Below are 20,244 nucleotides of genomic sequence, written 5' to 3' on the forward strand. Positions count from 1 at the left end.
AGGCTGGCTGCATGTTAAGGTTAAGGGGAGATGCTGCAATCCAGAGGTAATCAGGAGGATGCTCATCTTTGGGACTTGGGAAACTCAGACATGAGTAACTACAATTAGTCCTTGGGTCAGAAAACCTTAAGTTTTTCTATGGAAAATACAATTAAACCTATTGTCCCCTTATCAGATTTTAAAAGTGCTGTTAGATGATAGAAAAGACAGACAGAAGAAGCCACAGAGCACAAAAGAAGCTGAATTTTTTGCAAGCCCTGTGGGAGCAGAGACAACAGAGTGAAGTGTCCATTCCAGCAGCAGGCTTGGCTTTGCTGGGCATTTCATTTTAGCCTGTCTTGGAGTAAAAGTGTGAAACTTCCAAATGATGAGTCCATTTTATGGTAAATAAGATCTCCCCATTAACAGGGGCAGGAATGAAGTCAAGCAGCTCTGGACCAGCCCATTAGTTCCACCAGGAACTTCCAGGTATTTTCTTCATTCCATTAATCATCTGAACCACGGCAGGAACTTTTTATTTCCCTCCTTTCTTCCTCCCCCTCCTTGAGGGAAGAGCCAGCACAAATGGGTTTTTACAACAAACTCCATCTCAGGAGCTTCCATGTCAAGATTTCAGCCTGTTGCAATGCACACCCGAGTTCAGAAGGGAAATACCAAAAGGAACACAGATTATAGGGCTCTGTCAGCTCTGTAACTCCAATTCAGAGCCAGCTTTTTCCACAGCTAGAACCGAAACCCTCAAACTTCTACATAAAAAACCCTTTTGCTTCACACGCTGTAAGAATAAAGAAATTTGGTAAAGAATGAGACACAATTAAAGGAAACAGCCTAGAGGAAGAGGAAGGAGCGTGTCCTTTCAGCCTTATCAGATCTGTCCTGCAGAGCTGTAGCCCCTTTAACCACATCCCCTGCCTCCTCTGCTCCTCAGAGCAGCCACGTGTCCACTCCGACACTGCAGCTTTCCAGCCCTGCACAGAAACTCCAAATAAACGGATCTCTTGCCTTGCTGAATAATACCCACTTTCTATTCACATGTGGCAGGGCAGGTCCTGCAGCCCATTTGCAGGGAGGGGAGCTGTCAGTGGCAATGTCAGCAGCGCTGGAGGAGATTTCCCAGGGAGCCTCTGCAGCCTCCAGCCCTGGAGGGCTCCAGGACCAGCCCAGACAATGCCCTGAGGAACCTGAGCTGGACTAGGGGGGGAAAAAAAACCCAAACCAGTTGGATTAGAAACTGCCTCAGGTCCTGCTCCAGGTGAATTTTTCTGTGATTCCATGACAAGATACTACAGCCACAGGCAGGGATGAGTGGAGTAAAAAAGGAACATCCCAGCACTGCCAAACCCCCCTGCACTGCTCATTTATCTCAAAGCTACCCCTGCAATCAGTGATTGTGAGCACAGCTCTGCCAGTTCCAGAATATTGTTAATTTTTAAAAATCCATTCTAAAGAGTCAAGTCTTATTTTGATCCAGGTGGTTTAAGTTCCAGGCATTGTAAGGAAGGAATTTTTGATCACCAGTTATGAAAACTGACATTTTCAATCTCTGATAAGCCTGAGAACTCAAAGCCATTAGCACTGAAAAAAAAAAATATTGTGTCTCCACATAGGACTCAGACATAAGTTAAGGATTAAAATAGAATGGAAGTGAGGAACTTGTGACACAGCTGACAAAGCCTTTAGCACACACACACGTCTTCCCTCTCAGCCCAGATGTGCAGCCTCTCCCCTGGTGTCCCTGGAAGGGACAGAGGTTCCCAGACAGCTCACACAAGTGGGCTGCATACCAGACTCTTGTACAACACAGATATTTAAACAGTGTCTGGAGCAAGGAGGAAAAACCAGCCATGTTCTTGATTATGATACCAGGATGAATTTCTATCAGTTATTGAAGGTTGTCCTTAAAAAATATTTAAAACAGCTTTTCTGACCCAGCTTTTGATCATTTTTTGGCCTTTCTCAGAATACTCAGGAGTGAAATATCAAGTATTGAGGGACAGATTTTCCCCTTAGAAACTTGTGTTGAGCATTCCCAAGACACACAGAACAGGGCACGAAAATCCAGTGACAGAATTCAACCACCTGCTTCTCCACAGCTCCTGTGCCAATGCAGCTTCCAGCATCTCCAGTACACTTGGTGACATTATTTCTAATTCCTGTTGTAAAGTGAGAAATTTGTTCCTGAGAAAATCCTCCTGACCTAACACCGAGTGAAAATGTTGCAAAGTAACCCAGGTTTCACTGCCTGGGTGATTTCTGATTTATGTAATTCCACACTGAACATTTAAATCATGTTTTAGGGAACAGACCCTTCAAAGTAGAACTCAAAAAGTCCTCTCCAGCCGGCATTAGTAATTAGTGCAATGCCCTGTGCTGTTTTTTTCCTTATCTGCGAGCAGGTGTGCAAATGAATAGAACAATGTGGGCACGTTCTGCTGCCAGTGCCCAAAGAAATCCAACCAGGAGGTGCTTTACACATTCCTTACTCACAGCTCTCATTGTCTTCCCCCTGCCTGGTTTAACTCTTTGCTATCTCTTCTCTCAGGAAATGCTCAAGTTCCCTTATTTAAAGCTGCCATTGACTCATTCCAAAACTTATTTTAAACGAGGTAATTTTAGAGAGCAGTTCAAAACCGAGTTGTTACTCAGTGCCCCCACCGCTTGTTCTATTGCCTGTGCAAACACACCGGCACTTTGTCACCTCGCTCCCCAGCACTCCTGGGGACTTTGGTCTCAAGTGCAGCTCGAGGTTTGATCAGTTGTGAATTTCTGTTTAATTACAACCTCCATAAAAAAAAAAAAAGGGGAAGAAAGCTCCCCTGGAGCTATTAACAAATCCTGGCATCAAACCTGAGGAATGCAGGGTGTGAGGAGCAGCCTCCTGGTGACCACCCACAGCCCTTCATAAATAACAATTAATAAAGAGAGGAAGCTGATGAGGAAAGGGAAGACTGAGCAAGAGAAAGGATGAGTGGAATTCGATGCTCCTTTTCAACGAGTGATTTCTGGGAAAGCAAAACAAAGAAATAAAAAAGAAGTCAAGGTTTCCCAGTTATTGTACATGACCCTTCCGCTTCTATTTTTATGATAAGTGCTTTATAAAAACCTGCTTGTGGTCTGCTTGAACTTCTTTTTTCTTGTACCAAGCACCCTTAAACGCTGTTGATTAAACAAGCCAGCAGCCTTTTCAAGCAGGAACTTATCAGATAGCAGTCGTTAATTTAATCACGGCAGAGATCCGTTCTGACTTTGGCCATCTAAAACGCTGCTAATTAAGTGAGATTTCTCTCATTAGTCGCGCTTAATCATTCCCGGGGAGTGAAGTCAGCGTCGTGTCGGAACACAGCGCTGCCTTCTCCCGGGTGTGGCACGGGCTTTGCTCCGCTCCAGCACCGAGAGCCCCACGTGAAGCTGCGGCAAGGCGAGGCCGGGTTTCCAGAGAAGCTGCGATGATGCGAGAGCCTGGCCCCATCGGGCTTTAACCCCTTGCTGCCCTCGGCGAGCAGCCGCGGCTCGGTGGAAGCCCAGGGCAGGCGGGTGCAGCTCGGTTGAATTCAAACCCTCTCGAGTCCACGTTGACAAATTCTTTACCCAAGCCCTGTGGTTACAGGGAAGCTGGTTTCACTCTGAGTCACTCCTGTTCAAACAGTTTACTGGAAATGGAGGGGAGGGGGAATTTTCAGAGAAGTCATGTGATGGCCAGACAAACCACAACCAGTAAAGGTTCAGTGGAGGCAAAAACAGGTCCCAGCAACGACTGACAGCCAGCGTGCAGATGGCACTCAGTCATTTCCAAACCAGTCCTGCTGCTGCACCTCCACATTTCTGTGGATTTAACCCTTCTCCAAGGCTCTGTTCTTCCCCAGCTCGGAGAGTAAACAAACAGCAGTGGCTGATAGTAACACAGGCAACTAGAAAATATTTTCACATGGAAATTTGGCTGCGGGCAAGGCTGCACAGAAGCAAACCCCCGATGTGTAAATCATTAGTTCTTAAAGAAATGCTACTTAATGAAGCCAAACACTCAGAGCCATTAAGGATTAGATATTCAGAGATATCAGTACTTTCCCCTCTTAGCAAGGGGCACCGGGATACAGCAGGGCCCATGCACTGTCACCGGGTACCCTGAGGGAAGCTGGCACCAAAAGTTGCTTTTTCACTCCTCAGCTTGAAGTGTTCCAGCATGACAGAGAACCGAGAAAAATTACCAAGCAGCAACTATTAAACTGGCAAAAGAGTCCCTGCTCGTGTGTGTGGGACACAAAGCTGCACCAAGAGTCTGTGACTGTGTCACTCCCAAAGTGCTGCCCCAGCACCGAGCATTCACTTCCCCTAACTGGGGCTGCTTGGAGATGCTCCCTGTGGCCAAAAGAGAGCTCTGATAAAACCTTCCTTCACTCTGGAACAGAGCTAACAGCAGCCGAGGTGCTGTTTGAAACGCTGCTGGGTTCTAAACCTGCCCTAAGCACGAACAAATCCCAGCTGGGGTGTGCTGGGCTCTGCCTTGCGGCAGCTCTGGGGACAAAGAAAAGCCAGAACAGCCACCCCTTGTGTAGGGCACGGCCACGAGGCAGCTGAGACACTCCCTGCAGGAACCGGGACTCGCTGTGAGCACACAAAGGGACGCCGAGGAAGGAGAAGTGAGTGTTCCTTTAAAAGAAGGGGCTTTTTCTCAATGTGCTAATGGGAAGTACAGCACGGACACATCGGCTGCAGGTTAATGAGCTCTCTCAAAAGCCAGCACAAGGAGTCAGGTCACTCAGATCTGACATGCAGGACAGAAAATCCATCAATAGACTCTTTAGAGTAAATGGCGTTTTACCCTGTGTAGCTCTGAATGGAGCACTAAACCTTTGCTGTTCAATCCTCTTGGGTCCCTTTTTTGGCTGTTGTTTTTGTGGCCCAGCCAGGAGCATATTCCCCCTCCCAGATCCTTCGGGCTGGATGCTGTAGCCACGGCCTATTCTCACCAGAGAAGATGCTCATCTGTTTCTCCAAATTACCATTGTTTTTGAGAAACAGCAGCAATGAGCTCTCTGAACAACTCGCACGCAGCAAAAACGTCAGAGCAGCTGGCTCTGCCTCATGGGCAAAGAGCAGCTCAGCAATTCTTCAAAATCCACCACCCATGCCCAAACCTTTCCAGAAAGCTGGGTGCAAGGAGACCTTTCTGCTGCAAAAATGCTCCTGTCACTTGACATGAAGCACTTGCAGCATCCCCAAGGCACAGGACACTTGTCACAGCCCCCGTGTGTGAGGCTTCAGACTCTCAGGGTGGGAGAAAGCTGATGGAGGTAATAGCAATTGTTAATGAGCAATTAAAAAATAGACATCACCGCTGCTCATGAATGCAAATTACAGGGCAAAGAGTGATAAGATGTGCTGGAGATTGGGATTTGCAGAGGTCATAGGAAAGGCAGGCCTGTCTCCCACAGACATCCAGAGAAAACATGATTGAAGCCAAAAGCAAAAAGGAAGTCACATTAGCAAATGGAAAAAACTGAACTGTCAGTTTTATGAGCACAATACAATTTAATCGGATTGTCAAAGCCTCATGTTAAAAGAGTTTATAGAAACCAAACCACAAGTGGAGTTTGAAAGATTTTTTTTTTTTCCTGGCCATCCATCCACAAAACAACACGCTTCAATCCCAACTCAATTGCCAAGAAAATAAAATCAAAAGTACTGGTAAATAACAGCATCATTTTCCTTCATGAATTCATTCCACAAGGCCATTTGTTTACTCCAGGCAGTCAATACAGCTATAGTTTGGCCTGGCCTGACAAAATGCTCTCTAGCAAAAATTTCCTTCCCAAGAATCTCACTGTGCGTTCTGGAAACCGTCTCTGGCTGCTCCCACAACTGTACACACATATAATTTGCTGGGAGAGTTTCAGTAAACACAGATACTGAAGTCATGTATTGAACTGGTTTCCTTGTTGTTTTTTTTACCACAACTTGATTTTTGTACAGTTAAGGGATTACTTTGCAAAGCAAAGATTGATGGGAGACAAAAGAACAAAGCAGATTCTTTTTTCCCCCTGCTGCATCTTTTAAAAAAATAGAAGAATTTACTATTTATAATAGCAGAAAAACCCTTTGGAACCTTCTAGTAGGGGGAGGCTTTTGGGAAACACAGGGTTTACTGTTAGAATTACTAGATTGCACTCAGTATTTCCAGACAAACCACTTTCATGGAAAAGCTTCATCCATTTTTTTTTTTGAAGGAGGGAAAAGAAAAGTGTATATTTATCTCCAGAAACTACCCTGGCAGAGGAGTTTAAAGACATCAGTGCATGGTAAATAGCATCTGCTGGTTTTTAACAGCAGTCTCATGACCCGTTTCAACTTAGTGGCAGACAAAACAGGATAAGAAGGAAAAATACAGAGGGAAAAATTCGGTGGCAAACAGCATGAGGAAAAAATGTTTGATTTGGTCTAAAACACTATCAGGAACTCGTGATCAGAATGCAAACTCCTGACCTGAAGGAAAAAATATCCACAGCAGTACCTGACTGATGTGCTGCATCAATTGCAAACTGTGCACTACTCAACCCCTGGAGAAAATAAATGACAAGAGCAACAAAAAGGGACCTGGAGCAGTTTTGCTGCTTTTCCACATCAGGAAAAACGTTTCCTCAGGCTGATGAATGGGACACACACTGGTCCCTGAGGGTGTCAGTGGCAAGGCAGGCAAATGTCATCTGAAAGGGATGAGCTGAGGCTGAAAATCATCTCTGGCCCAGGGAGGATTTCAATGCAGCAAGAACAACCAGGATTATGGAGCAGCAGCTCCTCTAGCCCTGTTTTCCCAGCCCAGTGTCTCCCTACCTTTATTGTGCTGTTCTTTTAACTCTAAATAATTACAGTACCTGTACAAATACTTGGCTGCACTATTTTATCTGCTCCAACAAGCTGCATTCTTGTCCTGCCATCACCACAGCTATCACCCAGTGCAGGATCTTTCTCCATCCCTGGCAAGTCTGTAGTGAACTCACACCAGCTGATTCTTTGGCCCCTTCTCATTTACTTGGTTATTTAGCCCCTGTCAGCTGCTCTGTGTTTCATTAGCTCTGCTGTTTCACACACTGTCCTTACTTGTGCAGTCTCTGCGTGTTCCAGCATCTCCTCGAACTCCTGGTACTCCTCATCATCAGGCTCAGCACCCGACAGCCGGGCTGCCCTTGCCATGAAATAGGGGGGCAGCTCTCCAATGGCTGTACCAGCACCCTGGGAAAAGAACAATCCTGATTTATTTTCCTGTTTATTCCCAAACACAAAACACGTGACACGCACAAATCCCGTGGCCGTGCTCCGAGCCGACAAGAGCAGCTGTTTGGAGCAGTTTGCTTTCACCCACCAGGTCAGAATCCCCATCATTTCCAACAGAATGCTGCTCCTTTGAATCCCTATTTCCCTCTCTTTCCCTGTGGGGCTGCAGGGTCAAGCATCCAGGATCTGTGCATCCCGTGGAGCGGCGTGTGGCCGGAGCCCTGGGAGGCTGGGGCTGGTGGCTCTGCTGTCCCCCCCATCCCTGCTGTGCCCCACATCCTGAGTCAGCACTGCTGTGTCTCACCCCAGCACATGATGCCAGACACATTCCCCAGCATGTGACAACCCTTGATCCCCAAGGGCCTCCAGAAGAATCCGGGAGCTCCTCCCCGGTGCTGTCCTGGAGTTTGCTTGTTCAGTCATGAGACTCTGGGCAAGTGTTTGTTAGAAAACAGACTCAGGTTTTACTACAGCAAGGAAAAAAAAGGTTAAGCCAAGCCTGAGCTCGAGTTTTCCCTGTCCTTCAGCTGGGATAGCTGGAGCCAACCCCAGATGAAAGGACGGCTGCGTTCTCACCGCAGGAAAATTGTATTTGTTTTCTCAGGACATCAAATGACTCATTTCAGTCTTGTGGGTAAAGGCAGCTTTAGCTTAAGCAAGGGAAAAAAGAGAGACAAGCTAAGATTGAACATATGGATAAACAGAGGCTAATGGAACAGGAACTTGGAATTAACTCAGGATGGTTTAAATTTAGGGCAGGTAAGAGACAATAGCTGGGCACTGCACGGGAATGTGCTCCCTGCAGATGGCTTTTCTCTCCCAGGGTCAGCAGTGAGTAACAAATGCTTTTCTCCTCCTTTGAAGCAACGTGAAAGCTTTTCAATTTCCTTTGTTCCTGCTCTATACACAGCTGCAAGCAAGAATTCCAGCTGCTGTGGATATTCCAAATCAACAGGTTGTGGTTTTTAAATACCACCGCAGCTCAATTCTCAGTTTAAGCACCCAAAGTGCACACAGGCCTCAAATGTTTATGCCCTTGTTTTCCACAGAAGAAAAAGTTTAAATGACTGCAACAAGCTGAACTTCATTAATCTGCATATTTCTGGCACAAGGGGAAGATAAGCCTGAAAACAGTAGCAACAACACTTCAGAAAAATTAACTTGAGGTTATGTTCTCAGGGTGATGCAAGAAGAAAAAGTCACATTGCTCCTCCAGGCTCTGCCAATTTGCTTTGGCTTCGTTCTGTGAACTGAGGAAGAGGTTTGCATGTGTGTACTGGACATGAACTTTCTTTAAATTGGATAAGTCACATGCTCATTATTACAAAACATTTCAGAAGTGCAACAAAAATCATATGATTTCATGTCTGCAGGAGATAGGTTCCTTAAGTGCATAAAAGCAAAAAAAAAAGGAAAAAAAAGAGCAAAAGCAGCAATTAAGGGCTCCAAACCAGTAACTATTTAACTGCTTTTTGTAACATTAGATATTTTCCCCATTTAACTCTGAATGCCAGTTTTACATGGAGATCCCTTGGACTCACAACAAACTGGAAAAGCAAATGCTAATCAAAATTCTTTTACATTCAGAAAAGGAAACTGGGAAATGACTCCACTAGAAAGAGTCTTTGAAACAGATTTGATCCTGCTCAGGACACAGGCAGCCTGTTCTGCTAATCCCAAGCAATTAAACATTTTTATTCTTTCCCCTTATTTCTTGTTAAAACCCAAAAAGGCTGCAACACATTAAAAATATAGGGCACTATTGAATTCCTGGTCCCTGTGGGATGGGAGGCTGTGAAAACTGGCATTCACCTAAGGATTGCTCCTGAGCCCTTCTGGAGCCAACTTTTACAGGGATTGCAAAAAGCATCATTTTCATCCCACCTAATAACTCAGGCAGACTGAATCCTTGTAAGACTCATTATCAGCAGGAATGGCCAGCACTGCCATCCATGGTGGGGACTAGGAATGATTTGAATCTCTGCCTGAAGTTGGCTGCCGATGGTTTGGTGACCCTTGTGCAGATAAATGCTCACATTTCACCCCACAGGACACTCAGCCTGCAAAGTCATCCTGGGGTGAGCTGCAAAAATCAGCTTTTTCACCTTCTGCAAGTCTCCATTCTCTTTGCTAAGTGGACATTTAGCTTAAGAGTGACAGAATCCAAAATAACTCTCCTCCACAGCTTCCATAAGGAGTGAGCTGGAATTAGGACAAAAGAAACACTCTGGGAGCAGAGCAGCAGCAATTGCCAACTTGATTTGGCTTACAGGAAATTAGCAAGCAATGTTTATGTACTCAGGAACATTCCAAGAAAGCACAACATTACAGGGACACCGGGGAGGACAGAGGATGCTCCCCAGGGAACAGCCAGGGGAGACAGAGTTCAGAGCAAAGGTAGCAGACAGGGACTTGGAAAAGGGGGGGAAAGGGTGAAAAAAGTGGGATGCAAATGTTCCTGCTGCCTTGGCCTCTCCCTGATCTAATCCAGGGAGCTCAGAGCACCAAGGCACTGCCTGTTCTCCCCCATGGCTGCTCTGGAGGACACCAGATTCCAGCTCTGCTCTCTCAGTTCTGAACTTAATTCTCCTCATGGCTCAGTTTTTACACGCTGCAGATGAAGCAAGAGATGTTTACCCTCAGCTGCATTTTTATTTTGCAACCCTAGAAACGTAGCTGTAAATGCCATTTTTATTGCTTGTCTCTATTAAACAGATTTCAGCAGAGGGGGATGAGGAAGAAAATAAAAAGAAATCTTAGATATATTGATAGTCTTGTAAGTATTTGTGTGAGCAGCTACTTACTGAGCATTCAGGCAATTCTGGACTTCCATTAAGAGTCAAATTTAAGCTGTTTTTGACTTTTTGACAAACTTTTTGACAAACTTTGCTTTTTGACAGGGCTGTGAGGCCACTTTCTCTGTTACTATTTTGATTTTAGTCTCTAAACTCACACAACCTGACTGGAATTTTTGTAACTAACACAACAGCTGCTATTGAAGAAATTGTAGTGACCAGTTGCCTTATATATTAAAAAATACCAGGGCAGGCATCAGACACTGTTTTTAGAATTTCCTTTCCCTGCATTTGAGTTGGACAACCAAGAATTTAGTAATTAAATCACCAGCTAGGACAGGAAGTCAGCAGCAAAATAAAGTTAATTTGGCATGTGGTTCACAGCAGATGCATCTGTGTAAACTGCAATTCAGAATGATCTCCATGTAAAGAAAAAAACAGCCTGGATGACCAAAATTCTCAAAAAATTAAACTTCTACAAGAATCTGTAGAGAAAAAAAAAGAGGAAAACTGAAAGGAAGTTCCAATGACAGACCCTGATTCACTTAAACAGGAAAAGCTGCTCAGCTTTTAAGTGAAAAGTGGAAGCAGGCAGAGAAACAGAAACAAAATATGTAAAAATGTGGAAAAGAACACTTTTAAATGAAATCCAATTGAATTAAAATGTATATATTTTATTAAAATATGTAAAAATGTGGAAAAGAACACTTTTTAATTAAATGCAATTTACTGCTGCAGCCCAGAACAAGCTGTGAGATGAGGTCCTGAGTCCTGCAGATGAGGAACTGCAGCTTCACTCATGTTACAGCCCCAAAATTCTTGCAATTATTTCTTACTTAGACTTGAGAGCTGCCAGATCATCTGGGGTGCAGAAACCCTTCCTAAATTTTACTTTTTTACATCAACAGCCTTCAAATTCTTTGCTTTGTATTTAGGAAACTGCAGCTGACAGAAACACCCCAGGAATATTCTATTTAAAAGCATTAAAAAGTTCACTTCTCACATTACCTTGGGCATCGTTATTCTGCTAATTGAGGCATTTCTGCCAATTGCTGCCCACAGAAATGGTTTTTAAAGAAGCCTTACCCACATGCAGGCCTCCAGCCTGACTTTTGAGATGATTGCCCACAAGGAGATGGAGCCTTCAGCTGCCTCCTCGTCAGGGCAGATGATTTGATCCGGGTAAGGAGGCTCAGGGAAATTCACAGAGTTACATTCATAGGCAGCAAGAGTGACTGAGGCTATGTGTGGACCCTGAAAAATAAAATTAAATTAAAAAAAAATTCAATTTTTCTTTTCAATTTGTATTTTATGTGAGTTAGAATAAAAATTAAAATTAGCCACCACCATCCCCAACGCTTGTCCCCAGGATAAAACTTAATGCTTCTCTCTTTAAATAATGTTATTTATGTAAAATTCTTGTTGGAGTTTTTTTTTAAGACCATCTGAATCACAATGTTGAGCTACCAATGTACTTTAAAAAAATTAAATATTTCTTTTGACCCACTGAAATGTTAGGGAGACTTTCAGCTTTTGCCCTGCCACTTAGAAGGCTGTCAAAGAGAAATAAGAATCCTTATTTTTTAAAAAACCCAGGAATTTTCAACTATTTGACAATGTTCTCCTTAAGGTATTTATGACCTACAGCTTTATTAGAGGAGGTGTTTTCCCTACTGCTGCTTTTAGAGGATTAGGCATTTAAATTGTATATTGATTTTTTTAATGACTGGGTTTAATGACATCTTGCAGCAGACTTTGCTAACTTCTGTAGTTTTCTCCAACAGCCAGTTGTTTAATTTGTGTCTGTTTTTTCTGAGTAAACAAGAAAGGGACCTCAGTGCTTCTTGCTAAAAAATGGTTTGAAATGTAATTCCAAACTTAAACATTATTTAAATACCATTTAACTGAATTAATTTTAGTTTCCATCTTACACTGAAAGATTTTTTTTGGACAAAACTCCAAATAAAAGGAGCATAAAAATCCATTCAAGAAATGAACTGTTACATAGTTTAAAAACCTGAAAGAATTGCCATGATTTCTAATACAAAAGAATTGAGAAGCAATTCAAACAATCTGAACACCAGACACTGTAGCTAAAAAACAATCACTTAACAAAGGTCATGGAAACACTGTCCAGGGAGGAGGAAAAAAATAAAATTACTGCATTCAACTGAGATCTTGATGTAAATCCACACATTTAAATAAATTTAAAAGTTTCCTTAAGTGCAGAACAAATTTCACAAACCTTAACTTCTGCTATTCGTTATTTGATGGGTTTTGACATCGTGCTGGGAAATGTTGCCAGCAATTTTCATTTATGTTTTTATCTGCAATCCGAATTTATTTTCATTTTATTAGAGCAATAAGGGAGGTTGATACACCCCCCAAAAATCAAAGCAGAATTTTTGAGAGAGCAGAGGGAAAGTGTGAGAGAGCTGAGCCCTGCCCGGGCTGCCTTTGAAATGCAGGAGCCCCAAAAGCTTCATTTGCACATTAAAGGGTGAAATTCCAGCGCAGGTCCCACACAAAAGGGGAAGCTCCAGCACTCCTGGGTTTGCTGGGGAGCTGAGGTTCACCCACCGACATTTCCACACTGCCATTTTTCAGTGGCACCGAATTAAGCATGTTGAAATAAAATACCAGTTATATTTTCTGTATGGCAGCTGCGACTGCTGTTGTCATATGCAAACAATTGCAAATAAACCCATTCTGCTGGCATGCAACTGGTAAAGGACAAGCTGCTCTGAGAGCAAGAAAATGCTGTGATTTATTCCTTGCTGCTTTACAGGAGGCTCCTTCCAAGTGCTTGGGTGTATTTTGGATTGCAGAAAAACAAAACCTGTGAGATGATAAATGAGGCACAGCCTCTCCTGAGGAGAAGAAAAAGGTTCAATGAAATAAAACTGATAAAGAAGGGATCCAGAAATTGATACACAAGAGAGATTTTGATATGGAAGGGAGAAAAAAGACTGGAAGAATGAACCAAGGAGTAATAATTTATATTATTAATATTTCTATAGGCCCTAATGGCAATAAACTTCTTGGTAGCTGTAGCAAGATCATCTCCACAGCTAAATAAATAACATCTCTTACATCTCTCTATTTCACTCATCAAGGGCAGATGCAAAGAGATTTGAAACATCCCTAGAACTGTAAAGTACATTTATGGCAAACCTGGGAACCCTTTCTCACTGTGAAACTTGGAGGATTTAATCCCATCCCCTGCTTGCCCCTCCCTAGGCCTGACAGCTACCTTGGGACCAAAAGAAGGTCTCAATCCCAAAATGAATGGTTTTCACCTGCAGAAATGTGCAGTGAAACTCTCCTGAAGGGCAGGTTTGCATGGAGGAAATGCCCCCGTGTTTGAGCTGTGAATGACAATTCCCTCATTCCCTCAGGCCACAGCCAAGCAGTGAGATAGGAAATCCAGAGCTGAGGCTTTCATTTCCACGAAATTTGGAATATACAGCACAGAGGAACTACAGCCAGCTTATTTAGAATAGCAAGGGACAAATTTTAGAGGTGACAAAATCAGAGGTGACAAGCAGCCCCCAGTCCTTGCAAGGCTTCAGCATCACCCAAATTTCTTCCCAAAGTGCACCCAGGGTGGATAAAGCAGGTCCTAAAATCCCAGGGGAGCACACGAGGACCAAATGCCCAAGTGGAGATGCTGCAGGAGCCTCTCCCAGCAGAACTGCCCCCCTGCAAGAGGCTGAACACCCTCAAACCCTCCTGTTGAGAGCCCTCCCAGTCTCAACAAATGTCTGCAAAAGGAAAAATTTCACAGGGAGTAGCCAATGGAAAAAAAAAAAAAAAAAAAAAAGCAAAAAGGCATTTCAGCAAACAGCTGCAAACGGCCACCTGAAGGCCAGGCCGAGGGAACAGAACTCTCCCAGAGCAATGTAAACAATTCTATAATGGAAAAAAGTTGGAGTGGTGGAAGCCACAGAAGCCACATTCGAACTGGAATGAGGAATGAAGTGCAAATGGTTTGTTCAGAGGGATGGAGTGTGGCATGGAAGGGAGGCAGAGCAATCCCGAGGCCTCCTCCCCTGTCTGGGTGTCCTGGGGGTCACAGGGCCTCTGTCCTGGCCAGGCTCAGAACAACCCCCCCAATCTGATTTTGGAGCTCCCCAAGCCTGGGTACCTCGAAACAAAGCTTGGCTGAGCAGGCCCAGGGCTGGGAGGAGAGCAGGAGCATTGGAGGGTTGATTTCTGTTTCTGAAAGGAGCAGGGACCAGCTTCAAACAGGCTCCAGTGCCACCTTGGGAGAAGCCCTGACTCTACAGCCAGGAGGATTCATCCTCACCCAGTTCTTTAATCCTCTCCACAAATAACACCTCCTCCTCCTCCTCCTCCTCCTCCTCCTCCTGTGTGTGGGGCTGCAGGAAATTCTGAGTGCTCTGCCTCCCTGCAAGGGTTCAGTTTGTTACAACACTGGGGGAAGCCCTCTCAGATGTCCCCCTTGGACTGGGACTGTAGCTCTGCCTCTGAAAAGGACAAAACTGCTTCAAACCCCATCACACCCAACACTGAATCCCAGGAATTCCCGTGTGCTCCTGGCCTAACCAGGAAAACTCAGGGCATGTAACATCCTGAACACCAACTGTCTTTCCCTCACTCACCCTCTCCCAATGATTTTTTTTTTCCCTTTTAAGCTGCAGGAGGCAGTAAAAAAGGATTAAAGAGGAGAAACTGAGAAGCATTCTGCTGACTGGGGTGAGAAACACTCGCCTGCCACTGCTGAGGAGCAGAAGGAGCCTGTGGTCAGGCCGGAATGTGATGTGTTAGAAATATCTGTACAATTTGCAAATCAAACAAGACAGGATTTGCTCATCGAGATGAACTCAACATAAATCTATTTCTTAGCAACAGCAGCTCAGGGCAGTTTGGAAATCCCTGTCTGCACTACCCTGATGTCTCAGAGAAGGTAACTCTGAACTCTTGAACTCACGGGCCTTCAAAGGAGTTTTATTCCAGTGGTTGAAGGCACCCAAGTTGGAATGGCACGGAAATAAGTTAATTAAAGTGATGTATTATGAAATTTCTGGAAAGTAAAAATCTTTTTATCTGTAAATTATGCTAGGAAATTCATCTGTGGAAGTAGAAGGAGACAGCAGCCACATGTAAAAAAAATCATGAGTTAAAATCCTTAAAAACATGCTGATCTGTGTAATTCTTACAGCAGAAAGTCTTTACCATAAGGAAAAGTGCCTGAATATCCAATTAAAAATGAATCATATTTTCACATTATTAATCATTCTGAGCACCTGGACTGGGAAGTCAATTAAAGCTCCAAACAAATAATGTATCAAGTGTTGGTTTCTCACATGCCCCTTCACAGAACAGCCAGGCAGCTCAAGTGATACAAGAACAACCACATCTAATTTTAACCTTTTATTTTTGGGGAAGATATAATTTTAGACTGGCTTTAATTTAGAAACATTTCTCAAAGAAAAGTGATATGTCTGCCAGCAAGAAAAATATTACCCTGAACTCCTTGCTGAACTTAATGCACTAAAAATCTGTTTTCCTCCATGGATACACTGCTCTTCACACTGGGTTCAGGACTCAGCCTTTGCACAGGGGGGGGAACAAGTCATGATGCATTTGATGGAGATAAAGTGGAAAAAGGAAAGTTTGCTTCTCATGGGAAACATGCTCTGAGTGGTGCCCCGGGCCACGACTCATCCCATTCTTATCCATGAAGTCACTGCACCTCTCCAGAAAGCCCCACCACACTCACAGCATCTTTTCTATCTCTGAGAGCAGTGGACAACTACCCACAGACAGAACTGCTCTGTGATTAAGAGGGAGAAGCTTGGTCTGGAGGTGGCTGGTAAATAAGTGCAGTTTGTCTGTCTGTCTGTCTGTGCTATGAGATTAAAATGTCTCATGATTTTGTAACGTCTGGAACGTGGTGCTGGCTGGAAATCAGGGCTGGGGACAGAGGATCCTGTACCTAGAGCATCCTCAAGTGACACCAACATCCATCAAGGGGCCAGGGCTGGGGTTAGGAGGCCTTCACAGCGTTTCAGGCTGTGGATTAATTTTACACTCACGTGGCTGTGGTGAAGTTTCTATTCCCACTTCAGCCAGGCCTTGCCCCACTGTGCAGAGCTGATGGAAATTCCAAATGATCACCACAACCTCTGAATTTGACTAAACAAGAGCCACTGAGGGCAAGAGGCACAGGGCACAGCTGTCTGTGTAAAGGACCATGGTGCTGCTCTAAGGAGTAATATGAAAAGCAGATTTTTTTTTTTTTTTAAGGCTGCACTACATTACTTTCTATAGAAACAGACTCATGTCAGGAGGAGGCACAATTGCAAGAATTCAAATTTCTCTTCTGCTGCTGACAGAAAATCATGAATAAAATAATAAAATACTCTGTCAGTGTTCTCTCCTTGCCCTTCCCCAGCCATCCTTTCATTTCTAAAGAGTAAACCTCAGCATTTATTCAAACTGCCACCAGCAGTGGTGATTGGCTTTAAAATCTCCAATTAGAGATCGTTCTGCACAATTATTGTTATTTTCAACCTGCTCCAGGAAGCAGGACATGAAAGGTATAAAGTTCAGGCTGTGCATAAAAAAAACAAAAAAAAAAAAACAAAAAAAAAAACAAAAAACCTTAGAAACTGCAAGGGAACAAATGAGGAGAAAGCACAATGTGCTCCCTCAGCAGAGATCTGACCGAACAAATGTTGAGGAAGTGGAGAGCAGATAAGGAAAACAGGGCTCAGCTTCTAGAAGGTAAAGTCCATCAACCTTCAGGAGGAAGAAGAGGGTGCAGCCACCATCCCATTAACTGCTTCACCATCCCATTAACTCTTCCATCACCCCATTAACTCCTCCAGCACCCCAGGACTGTTCTTGCACAGCCTGGCCTAAGGCAGCAGTGCTGGGTTTATTCTCTGTAGGCATCCAACACAACAACAGGAGCACTCAGAGGGATCCAGACTTCAAATGAAAGTTGTTCTCCTTGAAAACACCACTTTTCACCTCCGATTTTTAAAATGCAAGCAGAAGATTTAAGGAACACCCAGATTGCACAACTGATTGAGCAGCAGTGTGCAGTTAACTCAGCACACCCTCCCAGTTCATCTGGGCGTTATTAAGATCAATGCTGCAGTCTCAGGCAGAACAGAGCCCAGGTGTGCTGGAAGCAGGAATTTCTGGGGACATGATTGCAAAAGTGATTTTTAAAAAAAGTTTTCTGTTGATTCACGTATTCCAGGATATTTCAGTTCGCTGTAGAAAGCTTAGGACAGCTGGAGGAAGTCGTTTAAAGACAGGAAAGAAACAAATGACACAGTAAGAGACAAAAACGACCCTCACACAAACAGGCTCCATTTCAAATTATTTTAGAATTAATTTCTGCCTTCTGCACCCTCTACGTATTTTTCTTTCAACCATCCCAGCAATTCAATAGCAGTAACGTGAGCACAGGTATTAGACAGAACCCTTTCTTATTTCCTTTGTTTTAGGCTCACAAACTGAGGTGTGAATTGGAGAACAGTGAGGGCTGGAAATGAACACCTCACTTCACAAGAAGAATTCAGCGCTGGGAAGGGAAGCACTGCTGCACCTCCCACCTGGCCGAGGCAGCTCAGCCTTTGTTTCTCACTTTTTCCTTTACACACAGAACCATCGTTCTCTGGGTTACTCACAATAGTTTTGAATGATCTGCGTGGAAAGAGCAAAACCTCTCCTGAAGCTGATAATTACTATGAAAATACTCCTGTGTTAGTCACAAGGAAGTAAATGGAGGAAAAAAAAGAGAAGAAATTGTGTGGGTTTCTAAATTATTCTGTCTACTTCATAAAAGTGCACTAAGTCCTGTTTTGTGAGCTTCTCTTTTACGAGGGACTTAAGTAATTTTTATCATGAGTCCTCTTACAAGCTCAGCTCCTGGAATGAGAGAACTAAAAGGAATTAGGTTTGACTTGAAAAAGCTTTTAGTAGTCCTGACAGGAAACTGTTTATTTGTGTGGGTTTGTTTTTTTAAAAATTATTTACACCACCAACATCTTTTTTTCCAAGATAATGGACTCATTATTGCACAAGTGTCTGGCTTTTAAATCTTCAAATTCTAACCTAAACCAGTTTGGGTAGGGCAAACACAGGGCTCATTTCAGCTGCAAACTCTGTTTGGGGAGGCCAGAATGTGACCCCTGGGTGAGGGGAACCAATTCAGAATGAAAGTGAGAAGCTGAGCCCTTGAACCAGATAAACCCAGCTCTGCTCTATCAGGGCAGCACAGGCAATAAGGACACTGCCTTTCTCTTTAAAGGCACATTTCTGCTCTTTTTTTTTTTATTTTTTTCTATATTTCTGATCTTTATTTTTTTGCTGTGCCCTCTTCCACTCTGCTGCCGAGCAGCACTGTAAGAATTCCTGACAAACCCACATATTCCAGAGCTGAAATATCCGGGCTGGACCTCGGCACAACCATTGCTATTGTACCTCACATTTCCTGTTTGTGCTCGCCCAGGGCCTGGCCACCAGCACAAACCTCTCAGCAGTTAAATCAAAATGAACCCCCTCACAGTTAAATCAAGATGAACCCCCTCACAGTTAAATCAAAATGTACCCCCCTCAGCAGCTACATCAAAATGAACCCCCTCAGCAGCTACATCAAAATGTACCCCCCTCAGCAGCTATATCAAAATGTACCCCCCTCAGCAGCTAAATCAAAATGTACCCCCTCACAATTAAATCAAAATGTACCCCCTCACAGTTAAATAAAAATGAACCCCCCTCAGCAGCTAAATCAAAATGTACCCCCTCAGCAGCTACATCAAAATGTACCCCCCTCAACAGTTAAATCAAAATGTACCCCCTCACAGTTAAATAAAAATGTACCCCTTCAACAGTAAAATAGAAATGTACCCCCTCAGCAGTTAAATAAAAGTGAAACCCCTCACGGTTAAATCAAAATGAACACCCTCAGCACCTAAATAAAAATGTATCCCCCCTCAGCCCCCCTCAGCGAACAAATCCACATTTAAGCACCAAAAACACCAACAGTGCAAACAGGCAGAGCTCACCCTGAGCTTTGAGGGTGAGGAATTCGGTGCCATTCATCCCCTCAGGGATTTCACTTCCCCAGGGAGATGGGACTCACCGCACCCTCAACCACTCGTTTTAAGCACTTTTTTTTTGCCACATCTTTGACAAAAATCCGTTTTTCAGAGCTGAAGTGAAACCAAAGCACGAGGCAAGCTTTGGGTGGGGATGGGCTGAGCCACGATCCCAGCCCAGCCCTGCACCTCCTCCGGTGCCCTGCTCGGAGCCCTCCGGCACCGCCACCTCATTCATTCATTTTCAGCAGCAAAGATCTCTCAGAGATGTACAAACACCAAAAATTCCTCATGAGTTACCCTCAGCCATCCTCTGCTGGTAATGAGGTGATTCATGCTGTTTGTATTTGAATCTACCACCAACAGAAAACATCTCAGGACCGAGGAAAAAAGCCATGTACTGCTAAAACCAGTATTTGGAGTCATTAATCATAATAGTTTTATTTCCTACAGAACCACATCACGATTCCTATTTTTAAGGGTTGTTTTTAAAGAACTGTGAAAAACCTTTAACAGTTTTTTTCAGGAAAATAAGCCAGCAGGCTTGTTTTGAAAGTGTCAGAATGGAAAGGATTCTTGGAAGAGTGGCCTGCTTCCCTGCTCCTGCCTTGAAGATCTGCTCCGTGCCAGCCCTCAGCTCGGTGCCAAGTGCAGTGTGAGAATTGTTTCCCAAAAAGCCATGTCAGATTTTACATCCAGTGCTGGCAGCAAACAAGGAAGCAGCATTAAAATAGGAACTGGTATTTCAGACAATGTTCAGGCTCTCTCTAGCCTATAGAAAGCTTTCCAATCACAGGAACAGCAATTAAAAGCCTGGTATCAAACTGACACACTTGACCTGTCCCTCTTGCATCAAGGATTGGCAACCAAAAAAATCCCAAATCAGATGTGAACTGAAATGATCCTGAGGCAGCAACACCCCTCCCACACTGAGGCTGCTTGAAATTCTACTTTTAGCAATTTCCAAGTACTCTCTTCTCAGCTAACCCTGGGATCTCTCCTGGCACCAGAATGTAGCTCCAAAAAGCAGCTGGTGAGAGATGCTCTGAAGGATCCAGACAAATGACAGTTTTCAACACTGCAAAAACAGCTAAGCA

At 43.9% G+C, this 20,244-nt stretch overlaps 1 protein-coding gene across 1 annotated transcript in view; it reads right to left on the bottom strand.

Moving 5' to 3' along the window:
- The window catches only part of VMP1 (vacuole membrane protein 1), a 62,174-nt gene that overhangs the window by 25,363 nt on the left and 16,567 nt on the right, over window positions 1–20,244 (bottom strand). Inside the window, exons 6-7 of the mRNA XM_054647084.2 lie at window positions 11,151–11,318; window positions 7,096–7,227 (exon numbers count right to left, since the gene is read on the bottom strand). Coding sequence (XP_054503059.1) covers window positions 7,096–7,227; window positions 11,151–11,318 — 300 coding nt within the window. The remainder of the gene's footprint in view (window positions 1–7,095; window positions 7,228–11,150; window positions 11,319–20,244) is intronic.

The sequence above is a fragment of the Agelaius phoeniceus genome, chromosome 20 (genome assembly GCF_051311805.1).
Source record: "Agelaius phoeniceus isolate bAgePho1 chromosome 20, bAgePho1.hap1, whole genome shotgun sequence".
NCBI lineage: Eukaryota > Metazoa > Chordata > Aves > Passeriformes > Icteridae > Agelaius > Agelaius phoeniceus.